Source organism: Micropterus dolomieu, linkage group LG13 (assembly GCF_021292245.1).
Source record: "Micropterus dolomieu isolate WLL.071019.BEF.003 ecotype Adirondacks linkage group LG13, ASM2129224v1, whole genome shotgun sequence".
Lineage (NCBI taxonomy): Eukaryota > Metazoa > Chordata > Actinopteri > Centrarchiformes > Centrarchidae > Micropterus > Micropterus dolomieu.
The window spans coordinates 4,267,013-4,280,402 of record NC_060162.1 but is presented as its reverse complement, the minus strand read 5'-3'; the positions used below and the strand labels follow the sequence as shown (position 1 = coordinate 4,280,402).

The 13,390-nt window shown below is 39.7% G+C and overlaps 2 protein-coding genes across 4 annotated transcripts in view; one reads left to right on the top strand and one right to left on the bottom strand.

Annotated features, from left to right (window-relative positions):
* The window catches only part of rilpl1 (Rab interacting lysosomal protein-like 1), a 21,199-nt gene extending 19,521 nt beyond the window's left edge, over window positions 1-1,678 (bottom strand). For 2 of the 3 annotated variants that reach the window (XM_046066384.1, XM_046066385.1), the window contains exon 1: window positions 1,113-1,678. In XM_046066384.1, the coding sequence (XP_045922340.1) occupies window positions 1,113-1,400 (288 nt within the window). In that variant the 5' untranslated portion in view covers window positions 1,401-1,678. The remainder of the gene's footprint in view (window positions 1-1,112) is intronic. The other variant, XM_046066383.1, reaches the window with a different exon arrangement.
* Window positions 1,679-3,558: 1,880 nt separating this feature from the next.
* On the top strand, window positions 3,559-12,917 carry xpo1b (exportin 1 (CRM1 homolog, yeast) b). Its single transcript, XM_046067602.1, has 13 exons — window positions 3,559-3,564; window positions 4,121-4,363; window positions 4,567-4,723; window positions 4,823-4,986; window positions 5,133-5,267; window positions 5,587-5,770; window positions 7,359-7,465; window positions 7,993-8,187; window positions 9,630-9,798; window positions 10,149-10,283; window positions 10,413-10,572; window positions 10,660-10,756; window positions 11,673-12,917. Exons 1-13 carry the CDS (start codon window positions 3,559-3,561, stop codon window positions 11,817-11,819), a joined length of 1,899 nt encoding a protein of 632 aa, XP_045923558.1. The 3' UTR covers window positions 11,820-12,917.
* Window positions 12,918-13,390: the final 473 nt, after the last annotated feature.

Here is a 13,390-nt window from a genome sequence, read left to right as displayed (position 1 = left end):
CACCACAGCTGTTAATACAAAATATTATCAACAAATATATTATGATGTATTATTATCAGAGGTGAAAGAAGTATTCAAATCCTTTACTTAAGTAAAAGGTGCAATACCAGACTTAATGAAAATACTCTATCACATCTTCCACCACAGCTGTTAATACAAAATATTATCAACAAATATATTATGATGTATTATTATCAGAGGTGAAAGAAGTATTCAAATCCTTTACTTAAGTAAAAGGTGCAATACCAGACTTAATGAAAATACTCTATCACATCTTCCACCACAGCTGTTAATACAAAATATTATCAACAAATATATTATGATGTATTATTATCAGAGGTGAAAGAAGTATTCAAATCCTTTACTTAAGTAAAAGGTGCAATACCAGACTTAATGAAAATACTCTATCACATCTTCCACCACAGCTGTTAATACAAAATATTATCAACAAATATATTATGATGTATTATTATCAGAGGTGAAAGAAGTATTCAAATCCTTTACTTAAGTAAAAGGTGCAATACCAGACTTAATGAAAATACTCTATCACATCTTCCACCACAGCTGTTAATACAAAATATTATCAACAAATATATTATGATGTATTATTATCAGAGGTGAAAGAAGTATTCAAATCCTTTACTTAAGTAAAAGGTGCAATACCAGACTTAATGAAAATACTCTATCACATCTTCCACCACAGCTGTTAATACAAAATATTATCAACAAATATATTATGATGTATTATTATCAGAGGTGAAAGAAGTATTCAAATCCTTTACTTAAGTAAAAGGTGCAATACCAGACTTAATGAAAATACTCTATCACATCTTCCACCACTGCTTTTAATACAAAATATAATTAAATTATAATGTATTAATATCAGGGTTGAAAGAAGTATTCAAATTCTTTAGTTAAGCAAAAGGTGCAATACCAGACCTAATGAAATACAAGTAAAAGTCCTTTTTGAAAACATTAAGTACAAGTAATATTACCATGTACTTAAAGTATCAAAGTACTCATAACACTGTTTGCTTGTTTTCTGACAGCTTGTCAACAATAAATGTGATGTAAATATTGAATCAGGGTGATACTGATCAGGCCTGCCGGACCTTCCTGTGCTTCTTCTCCTTCTCCAGCCGGTCCAGCCGCTCCAGCCGCAGCTTGTCCAGCTCCAGCCGCAGCTCCTCGGTCTCCGGGCTGATGCTGTTGCGGCTCACCATCACCTCCAGGATCTCCAGCACCCGGACCACTTTGGGCATCAGCCGGGACAGCGCCTCGCAGCCGTACTGGTCTATGATCCGCTCGAACTCCTGGCCCACCACCGCGGCGATGTCGTACACGTCCATCACCGTGAGGTCGGCCACATTCTTCTCCAGGGCCGAGCCGGAGTCCTCCATGTCGGGATGTGTCGGGATGTGTCGGCCCTGCCCGGTTTCCTATTATGTTTCCTCCGCCGCGGCAAACTTCCTTCCCCGGGTGGAACAATTCTGCTAAGTTAGCTAAACTCTGCCGGTTTATCTTAAAAACATGAACTCAGACACACCGTAAAACACCATAAAACACCCGAACTACCGCGTATCCATCACCGACGGCTGAGTCCGGGCGGTAAGTTCATTTATTTGGGATAAATATCGCCGTCCTGCCTGTGGGCCACTGGACACCGTTGTCAAGCGCGCCATCTTGAAACGTACAACTTCCGGCTAGACGTTTCAAAATAAAACCAATGTTGATTAATGCGTTGTAACAATTTGAAAATAACAAAGTACATTTACTGAAGTTTTTTTATTTTAACAGGAAGTCTCATTGAGATCAAAAATATCTTTTACAAGAAAGACCTTGCCAAGGTGGCAGCCATACATAAACACAACATTTTAAAATGCTACATACAATCATGAGAAAATCCACAAAAAACAAACCAAAAAAAAAACATCTATTCAAACATGATGGCCTCTCAAGAAAAACAACATGTCTCTTTCACCACATTCTTTATGAGGCCTATATCAATTGATAACTTGATAGTTCCTAGTTTAAGATCTTTTTGCAAATTATTCCATTCCCAGGGTGCATAGTATGAAAATGCAGTTTTCCCCAGATCTGTCAAAACCCTGGGTACATTAAAAAACAACCACTTGGAGGAGCGGAGCTGGTAACTAGCAGAATAGCAGTACTGTATGTATGCACAATTTTGAGGTGCTCGTACTTCACTACATTTCAGATTTTTCATCTTTAGTTACTTTGCCGATTCAGTTTATTAATGCAAAATATAAATAAACTAATATAATACTAACTATTCCTAAATTCGGATATATTTATATACTTTATCAAAGTAATATAACCTATCGTATACATAAATACATTTAATTACTTTTCTACATTTCTAATGAATGTTTTCAACTGTTAACCATTTTCCAAAAACAGCTTGAGAGGCAGTTTATCTGGCAGACTGGTGGCGCTGCAAATTTAAACATGAGAACCGATCAGAAGCATCAGAGAAGCATCAAACTTTATTAAACAGTTGTGACTGGAAATGGCAAAGGAAGACATTGTGCACATGAAAAACATGCAAAGCAACAAAATGAATATTATTCAAAATATAGCCTTTTTACAGAAAATGTTCAGATGTAACCACCAATGTAATCATGAACATTTTCAAATGTAACAGTAATTTAATTTCACATTTTTAGCAAAGAAGTTGTTTACTGTTCAGAATTTCACTTTTTTTTTTTTTTTTACCAGTAACTGTAACAGATTACAGTACATTTATTTTGTATTTAAATTACGTATCTAAATTACATGTAACTAGTTACTCCCGGACACTGAACATATGTAACACAATGTAGAACCATTTGTTTCTTAAACTTTCTCTATATTAGAACATATAAAAAGCAAAAATTCTATCAAATGGGGATCAGTGGCTTATTTTTTCCTTTATGTGAAAACATTTGAGAACCACTGGATTAATAACCAGCAGTATATGAAATAGTTAAAACACCTCCATTTTTACCGACAACAAAGTGATGAACACTGCATCAACATATGTAGATTATTCTGAAATGGGCCACTCTGCTTAATAAGTATTTTTACTAATAAGTACTTTAAGGTCATTTTGCTGCTAATGCATTTATACTTAGGCCTATACATTTCTGAATGAACAACGTATTTGTAACGGAGTAGATCTACACTGTTGTGTTGGTACTTCTAAAAGATCTGAGTACTTTTCCCACCACATAATTTTATTCCTTTTTGAAAGAACTGTGCTGTCCAGGGTCCAGAATCTGTGTGTGCACTAAACCACAGTATGGATACAATCATAAATTAATTAATCTTATTGTTTTTATGGATGTTATTGAGAATACAAATGTAGTGGTATCGTGTATACTGATTAATTGCACTGATAATGATTACTCATACTGTTTTATGTCTGGAGACAGTATCCAGGCGCGTTGTATCGTGCTTTTATTTTGACATTTAATTCCGGTATTGCGGTGTCTTCCCTTCTTCTAACTTGATGCAGCTCCACTTCGGTCCCCACGGGAGTCAACAGTAGCTACTTCCATGGTGGTGAGATTGCAGTTTGTAATGCGCATGACAGAAATAACAGACAGATGAGGTCGCTGTGAGAATATGTGTGTGTGTGTGTGTGTGTGTGTGTGTGTGCGCATTAACAACAAACACCTCATTGTATAGCATTTAAACATTTATTCCCACATGGGTCAGCTCTAAGTGTCATTTACGCTACCACCTTTTAAAAAGGCTGCTTTTGTCCACATCACTTCTTGAAAGCATTTGTTAAAAGCTATTTTTCAGAACATTATTAACAAGAAATGTTAAATAACAAATGACAAACACTTTGAGATTTATTTGCACAATAAGAAAACATGAAATGCATTGTGTGTATGTATATATATATATATATATATATATATATATATATATATATATATATATATATATATATATATATATAAAAAATAATAGCCGCAAATCACCAACTGCTGGTAAAATTGGGGTTTGACAGATATATTGATCAGTGTCACTTACCACAGTGGCAAAACATACCACTGTCTCTGTACACTTTTTTCATGTTCACATTTTGTCCTTGTTAACATCTGCACAGAGGTGTGCTTTTGGCTTTAAGTATACCATACATTGTACACTCACGAATCTACTTTGTGCAGTGTACCTCACTCACCTGGACTATGCGGACACAGAACGCATAATGACAGAGAAGCTTCACAACCAGGTTAACGGTACTGAATGGTCCTGGAAGAACCTCAATACATTGTGCTGGGCCATCGGATCCATCAGCGGGGCTATGCACGAGGAGGACGAGAAGAGGTTCCTGGTTACTGTCATCAAGGTATAAAAAAGCACTGAACATGTGGGAATAGCAGCTTAAAATGCTAACTTGCAGTTTATTATTCCCTCTCTGGTCAGATCATGTGATTGTTTTTTGTTTTTTATACCACTTTGATGTTAAAGGATTTTCCAAGCCATTTTATAGAACACTAAACACTGACGGCCGGTTATATATCTGTAATTGTGAAAACCTGCTTGTCTCAGGATCTGCTGGGCCTATGCGAGCAAAAAAGAGGAAAGGACAACAAAGCCATCATAGCCTCCAACATCATGTATATTGTTGGCCAGTATCCACGCTTTCTCAGAGCCCACTGGAAGTTCCTCAAAACTGTGGTCAACAAGCTCTTTGAGTTCATGCATGGTGAGAGATGAGAGTATTTAAAATAAAATGTATAAAGATTTTATAAATATCATATTTTGATGTAACTTAATAACACCCTCCATGGCCCTTCTTCATCAGAGACCCATGATGGTGTCCAGGACATGGCCTGTGACACCTTCATCAAGATCGCCCAGAAGTGCCGGCGCCACTTTATCCAGGTGCAGGTGGGAGAAGTGATGCCCTTCATCGACGAGATCCTCAACAACATCAACACCATCATCTGTGACCTTCAGCCTCAGCAGGTGTGGATGGCCATTTTCATCATCTCTAGAGATTGATCACATCTGTGCAGAGAGACACCCAGTTATTACCAAACTTCTGCAAATAATTTCTCTTGTTGCTTTTGCAAGTTTGCATGCTGACCCAAGTTTTTTCTGTTTGTGTGCAGGTGCACACGTTCTATGAGGCAGTAGGTTATATGATTGGGGCCCAAACAGATCAGGCTGTTCAAGAACATCTGATAGAAAAATATATGCTGCTGCCCAATCAAGTGTGGGATAGCATCATCCAGCAGGCCACCAAGGTAAGAGACCAAAATACCTACCTACCTATAACCCCAATGATATACAGTTTACTGTCATAGAGGAGTAAAGACACTGTTTACATTTGAGAAGCTGAAATCAGAGTTTCTATCAGACTCAAAATGCTTGAGCGTTTATCAAAATAGTGGCTAATTAATTTAATAGTTGACAACTTATTGATTAATCGACTAAACGTTGCAGCTATAATACTACCATACTATAATTTAACCTAATATACCAGCCTATATGTCTATGACAGACAAAGAAGAACAGTGTGTTAATCTATGGTCTGCTCCATCCCTCCTCCTGCTGCTCCCTCAGAACGTGGACATTTTGAAGGACCCAGAGACTGTGAAACAGCTGGGCAGCATCCTGAAGACCAACGTCCGAGCCTGTAAGGCTGTAGGACACCCCTTTGTCATCCAGTTGGGACGGATTTACCTTGACATGCTCAACGTCTACAAGTGCCTCAGCGAGAACATCTCTGCCGCCATTCAGACAAATGGTAAGGGAGGTGTGTGCTTGTGATAATCTGTAGATTCACCTCATCGTTGTTCACACCCTGGTGTCAAATCAGAGTCGTTAGGGTAACATGGCAGTTGTTACACACATATGAAATGATGATAGTGTAGGTAGCTGACAGCCTAAAGAGATTGATAGACTGACGGTGAGGTTCCCTCAGCAGCACTGGAAGTAGTTTCTCCAGTTTGACATACATTGCCCCTCGTATAAATCATCAGTGTCTCTAGGATATGAACATAAATGTCTTCATAACCTATGTTAATAGTTGAACACTGCTGAGGCCTAACCTAAAGTGTTTGCTCGTCTGTGTTATGCCTTGCATTTGTGGAGGACTTGTTTGTGTTGTTAAACCTGTGTAAGGGATCAGAACACTGTGCAGGATGTGTGGTGTCATTGTTGTTTAGGCATGCAGTCCTTTGTGTGATTCCAGGTTTGAAAAATACTCAAATGCTTTCAATACGATGTGTTAGTACTTTATAAAGAGTTCAGAAATGAACCATCAGGCTACACTCACTAACACAAACTATCACTTTGGAATAGATTTTTATTATAACCTTCGCTTATGTACTTGTCACGCAGTAGCATTTTATTACTTTGTCATTCGGTAGTGGCATTTTGTTTGTAGGGCAGTAAGACTGTCCCCCCCCCCCCTCCCCCCCCCCCCCCCCCCCCCCCCCTTTGCATGCTCCTGTTTTTGGTGACTCATCTCTGAGTCTTTCTGTGCTTAAATGGGAGGAGAGGTGCCGTATGAGGTCTGTCAGTAAAGATCAAGTATCAAGGATTTTTGCACTTGCATTGGCTGCTGCTTCCGAGCAGGGAAGAAGTGGCGATCCGTTCAGAAGGAATAAACCCTGTTCAAAAGCTTAACCAGACCTTTCTAAGGAGTTTGTGTTGGTCAGCTTGACTGTGATCCATCTTTTTCTAAGAACAAGACACAAAGTATAACATTGACGTGATGCAGTGCAGATGGCTATAAGTAATTTGACTGTGATAGCAGCCAGGCTTACCACACCTGTGCATCCTTACCTGTAGGGATGGGCGATACGGATAAAATCTTCTATTAAGTTATATGTAATGTCTAGAAACCATTTATAGGTAACGTAACAAGATGGAAATGTCTATTTTGGGATAATCCAGTGAATGAAATACCTGATGACAAATCCAAATACTTCATCACATTGATACAGAAATTCTGTAAATCTAATATTGCCATAAAGCAGTCTTGCTCAGTGATTTGCAACATTGTGACCAACCAGAGATACTGTATTAGAGGAAGAGCTGCAGCACCTCAGTCTCTATCATCTCACTGCTTTACCAAAAGTATTCTGGGGAGCAATGTAGCATTTACTAAACCAGAATGTATATCAAACAAGAGGAGACCCCGACGCACACCCCTGCAGACCCTTTCCTCCTCAACCAGTCAGCATTTATTTGATGCACAGGTCTGCAAATGTCCGCGCATCGTAGTCAAGTTTTGTTTGAGCTACACACGCAAAGCGCTCTTCTTGGTGCCCTGTGCAAAATTTTCTTCACGCTGTACCTTCAGTATGTGTGTCCCCTTTGTGTTCCAGGTGAGATGGTGACAAAACAGCCCTTGATCCGGAGTATGAGAACAGTGAAACGAGAGACACTGAAACTGATCTCAGGCTGGGTCAGCCGATCAAATGACCCACAGATGGTGAGAAGTCACTCTGAAATCCTCAGAAATGAAAACCTAAAAATTTCTAAAGTTGTCTGGTGACCATAGGCCTGTTTTGGGTTGATGAACATTTTACTCTTACTATCTAAAAACTCTGTAACTTTTTGAATAAAGCGGTTTGTTATATACGATTAGCATTTCTATTTTGTGAATTTAATGTGGTCTTCAGCAAATAGCAGTGATATATTTTTACTCGTGTCCTCAGGAGATAGTACACACTGGCACTCAATGAAACAGTTGACAGTAGAACAGAGGTAGAACTAATCCAGTTGGTATTTTTAGATCAAACACAAAGATTTTATTTCCTCTGCCCTCAGCTGTGTTGTTATCTGCATAACAATAAATATTCATAATGTGTCAGAGTTTATGCTAAAATGATAGCTGCACTGTTGTAATGTACCAGGAAGACTTAAATTTCTTGTCAGCACCTGTCTTCAAAGGTGGATGCTCCTGTTTTTTCCTCCTCTGTAGTTTGCGTGTTGATCAGTGCTGTTGTTGTATTCTAGGTAGGGGAAAACTTTGTTCCACCGCTGCTGGACGCCGTCCTCATCGACTACCAGCGCAATGTCCCCGCTGCCCGTGAGCCCGAGGTCCTCAGCACAATGGCAACCATCGTCAACAAGCTGGGGGGACACATCACCAGCGAGATACCACAGATCTTTGATGCCGTCTTCGAGTGCACCCTAAACATGATCAACAAGGTAAAGCACTATGATCAACTGGACGCAGTTTGTAATCTGGCAGTTAAGATTCTAAGTGGACTGATGATCAATCAAAAACAGGTGCACACAGTTTGGTTTACTGTACTGATTTGTGGGTATTTGTTATTCACCATGTGATACAGACTGTGGTCAGTGGTCTGTTTCTGATATGTGATAATGGACATTAATTAGCACTAATCTAATTTAATGGACATATGGCAGATCTTTCACTGCTTCAGTGAAAATCTAAACACTTTCAGTACAGTAGGCAACGAAGCACCTTTGTCATCAAGAAAATGTTTGAATTAGCGGGTTTCAGTTGCGCATAGATAAGCTCTCTATATGTGGCCTTCACAGCAGTCTGTTCATCACAGTGCTGTATTGGACTGGGTCTGTTTGTGTGCTTTGACATGATGGGCATTGTTAGAACCAACATCTTATCTATTTTACATATAGCTCATGCATATGTATGGTCTCAAAGTAAAGATCTGTTGCTCCATATAGTCTTATTTCATTGGTAGTTCAGTCATTCTAGATGAGAGGGTTTGTCTGTAGCTGTTTCCAGTCATGGCTTTCAATTTCCACAAAACCTGATCAGAGGATCTGTGATATTTGCAGTGTGTATGAACTGCCAGTGGAAAACTACAGCATAAAAAATAGGTTGCTGGGGAAATAATGTTGTTCAGGTATTCTCAACTGCATGTTGATGTTCATGAAACCTGCAGACAGCCTTTGGAGAAAGTTTCCTATGTACTATTTTTCATGTTTGAAGGAGGGGAAAAAAAGAGAGAACTGGGGGCCCCTGGCGCAGAAATGTGGTTTGGACCCCAGAGCTGTGCCTGCTTTCCCCAATCCAACCTTGAACCTAAAATATGTATCTGATTATGCTCAGTACAGTAAGACCATATCTATCTCAGACTGGTCATACTCCACTTGAAAGAAATGTATCACTAATTGATTTCAGTATATGATATTAATCTCGCCTTTAAGTTCAAGGGTGTAGGTTTGGTTTCAGAAGTAGAGGGGCGGCACAATGAAGTGTAAATAAATAACTGAATTAATGCATCTTAGCTTAGCACTGTGCTTTACTTATTACTTTTGTCTAATGTTCAGTTCTAGCATCTTTCTAGGACAAAATTAACTGGCAGGTTGTTGTTGTTGTTGTTGTTGTTTTTAGCCCTGAGTAGTAGTCACCTGAGAGACAAAACCCTGGGCACAGAAAGTACACTAAAAAGCACGACTCACAGTTTATTAAACTCATTTGAGCCCATGGTAATAACTGAAAGCAATTCAGATCTTGTCTCATCTGGACTGTAGAGGCTGCACAGTAAGAGCAACCTCCCAAAGTGCCTATTCTGGCTTGTGAATATTGAGTTAACTGGACCCATATGGAGCAACTCAAATTCTATAGTAGGAGTAAACATATTGTGTTTTTCTGCTAGAACTTTGAGGAGTTTCCAGAACACAGGACCCACTTCTTCTACTTGCTCCAAGCTGTAAACTCTCACTGCTTCCCTGCATTCCTCGCCATACCCCCTGCCCAGTTCAAACTTGTGCTGGACTCTATCATCTGGGCCTTCAAACACACTATGAGGAATGTGGCTGATACTGGTAAGGCTGCTAACACACACACACACACCATACTACATTTATTAATCTTCATATTGACCAAAAATGCCTAGAGCATGAATACTGAATTATGTAAAACAATCCGGGTGCTGTGTTTCCTCATGTCATGAGGACACAGTGTCACAATTGGGAATAATCTAAGCAAAAAACACTGACACTGCAGGTGCACTCTGATACTCTGGTATCTCAGCAATGTTCCGAAGCTCGGACTCATGTTTACCTTTCAGATTATGCTAAAATACACATAATGTACAGTGTAACTTTTGCGAGGAAGTGTTGAACTGAGCAATGTGTATGAAGCTGAAGTCGTATTTCTGTTTGTGCTCACCCAGGTCTGCAGATTCTGTACACGTTGCTGCAGAATGTGGCCCAGGAGGAAGCAGCCGCTCAGAGTTTCTATCAGACGTACTTCTGTGATATCCTACAACACATCTTCTCTGTGGTCACCGACACATCACATACCGCTGGTGAGTTTACACACATGTGAGCTGTGGGGTCCCCAGCGGGAAAGAGAGATCACTTGATTAAAGATAAATAAAGTTTCTCTAGTAAAAAGGTGTGTGTGTGTGTGTGTGTGTGTGGTGTGTATGCTGCAGGCCTGACGATGCATGCGTCCATCCTGGCCTACATGTTCAACCTGGTGGAGGAGGGGAAGATCACTACAGTGCTAAACCCTGCCAGCCCCACCAACAACCAGGTGTTCATCCAGGAATACGTGGCCAACCTGCTCAAGACTGCTTTCCCTCACCTACAGGAGTGAGTATGCGCCACATGAACACACACACAATCTCTGTTTTAGTAAAATCCACATTTATCATCCCTGCGTGCCTTTGTTTGTGTTAGTGCCCAGGTGAAGGTGTTTGTGACCGGGCTGTTCAGCTTAAACCAGGACATTCCTGCCTTCAAGGAGCACCTAAGGGACTTCCTCGTCCAGATAAAGGTGAGGTTGTCCGACTGCGCAGGTCATGTATGTTCTACTCAGTCACACAGCTTGAGTTACTATAGGTGTCAGGATTTGTTGTTGTTTTTCAGCCATTGTTTGGCATTAATACAGCCACATAGCTCCTATCTGGGGCGAAACAAGACACATGCACACAGATCAGTGGTTATGCTAAGTGTGAATTTAATGTAATGTATTTGAAGTCCGTCCATGTGTATTTGTTTGCAGACAAGCTGTGAACTAAAACTAAACTGTTTGTTGTGTGTGCAGCGTGGGCTTTGTCTCTTGACACAGAGGTTATCAGGCACTACATAGTTAGCTGCTTAGCTGTTGTTTCCAGAAATAACATATTCCTGCATGGCCAGGTTGTCCTTCTAAGTATATAGGAGGTTTGTGGCTGCTGTGCCAGCTTATTATTATTGCGAAACTGTTTATGATAGTGACGGTGATGGTGTAAAGTCACCACAGGACATGCTCAGTGTTCTCTGTTCTACTGACGGGTCCAATTTTCAGGCTAAATAGATTTTTGGTGGGTATTTTTTCAGACTATAATCTTGAAATAAAAGATGAAACTGAGCTTTTGAGAGTCCGGATCAGGGCTGAAACAATAAGTTAGTTAATCGGATTACAGGATCAGCAAATAAAATTATTGTAAACAATTTAGCTAATCAGTTCATTCTGACCAGAAATTTTGCTGTTTCACTGTTTGCTGAATTTGGACAGGTTTTTTACAGTTCTGACTGTTTTTTTGTTTTGTTTTTTTTGGGACTAATCCATTAACTATAAAAAAGAATTGACAGATGAATTGATAATGAAAATAATCATTAGTTGCTGCCCCTGTCAGGGTCCTGCAGCAGGTTAAGTGGATGGATGGAGCTGACTGCAGTGTTTCTCTTGTTCTCTGCTGCTGTTCCAGGAGTTTGCAGGCGAGGACACCTCAGACCTGTTCCTGGAGGAGAGGGAGGCATCGCTTCGTCAGGCCCAGGAGGAGAAACACAAGATCCAGATGTCAGTGCCGGGCATCCTCAACCCTCACGAGATCCCCGAGGAGATGTGTGACTGAGCCGCAGCTCCACCGAACTGTACAGTACTCCAAACAAACAAATAAATAAACCCTAACCACAGCAACCACAACAAAACCAGAGAGAGGCACTTGAGTGTGGTGGGAGGCCGCTCACCCTCTGCAGAGCAGCCCGTCCCATTGGATGTTTGTTGACCAAAACAATGGCAACAATATGTAAATGATTACCGCGTCACCCTGTGGCCCTTTTTACATAATCTGCGTTTTGTATGGCGACTTTTTGTGTAACATCTTTCCAGAACTGTTAATCTAAGCTTATGTTTTGTTGGTCTCTGGCCCATTTCAAGACCTGCATGATGATGTTGTAACAATTAGGACACCATAACCATCTTGTTTTTGTTCTGTTTACCCCACCCCTTCATGATGTCTTTTTTTCCCCAGGTCTTCCCTTTTTTTTATGTAAAAAAAAATTACAGTCTGAGCAGGGTTTTTGTTTAAAAACAGCATATCTGTCAAGTCAGCATAGAGGCTTCTAGACCTGTGGTGTGACAGACAGCAAGTGGTCTTTTCGGGGAGAGCGCACCGCTTCTTTGGTGCCCCACAGCATTGTGGGAGAATGTGAATCTAACTGATACTGAATGAAGGTCGAGAGATGCTGCTTCATGCATCAGCATCTGTTGCTCATGAGTTGTGCTTCACCTAAAAAAAATAAATGTTGCTGGCAGGAGGTTTTTTTTTTTTTTTTTTTTTTTTTTTTAGGGAAAGCAAAACCGAATATGTGCATATCATCCCAATTGTATAGCATCTTTAATACCATGGGAACATTTTTTTCCTTTTATTCTATTGTTTCATTTTGTTGTGGGTGTGTGCGCGTGTGTGCTGTCGCCTAGTCGACATCAGCGTTTTGTTTTCCTCTAAGAGGATTGTTGCTCATTTGTGAGCTTTCATTAATGGGATGTTTTAAGGAAGTGGCGGAGGTATTTATGGGTTCCTAGTTGGTTGCATCTTTATAACTCCTGTATAACTCAGATGGCTTTGAAGATTTTGAATTGTACTAATTTAGGTTGTTTACCATGCAGTAGTGCTTCAAGACACTACCTTTTAGAGCAAAATGAAAAATAAAACTGGGTTTACATTTAATTTTGTATTTTTGCATTTTTCATTTGTATCTGTTTGAGTTCTGTCCAAATAAACAAAAGGCTTTTTGTCCAGAGAGCAAAATGAATTGCCAACGAGTTTAATTAGGAAAGGAATGTATAAATCCAAATAAGTACCCAATCTCTTATGGCAAATTTCCCTTCTCAAGGTGTTAAATTTGTTGTGAACTTTTTGAACTGATTAAAGTTGAGAATTTTATAACTTTGCCTTTGCTCAGATTTCATCATTCCACAACAGAGACCCATTTTACAGGAATTTATGTTTTTTTTATTAACTAAAAAAGTTAAAATTGCCCCTCATTGTTACTTCACTGTGATGTAACACAAAAAAATATTTTGTATAGAAGTATGTTTTAAGGATCTTGAGCCAAGACAACAGAAACACAATTTAATGTATAGTTTGAACTAGTTCTTCACTGTTCTTTCTGTGAAAGCCAAACCCTGCAGTCTGAGCAG

What these genes read in the sequence shown, in the direction of transcription:
- xpo1b (XM_046067602.1), top strand. An exon ending in GCTTTCCCTCACCTACAGGA is followed by an intron (nt 10,573 to 10,659) that starts GTGAGTATGCGC and finishes TGTTTGTGTTAG; the next exon opens with TGCCCAGGTGAAGGTGTTTG. An exon ending in ACTTCCTCGTCCAGATAAAG is followed by an intron (nt 10,757 to 11,672) that starts GTGAGGTTGTCC and finishes CTGCTGTTCCAG; the next exon opens with GAGTTTGCAGGCGAGGACAC.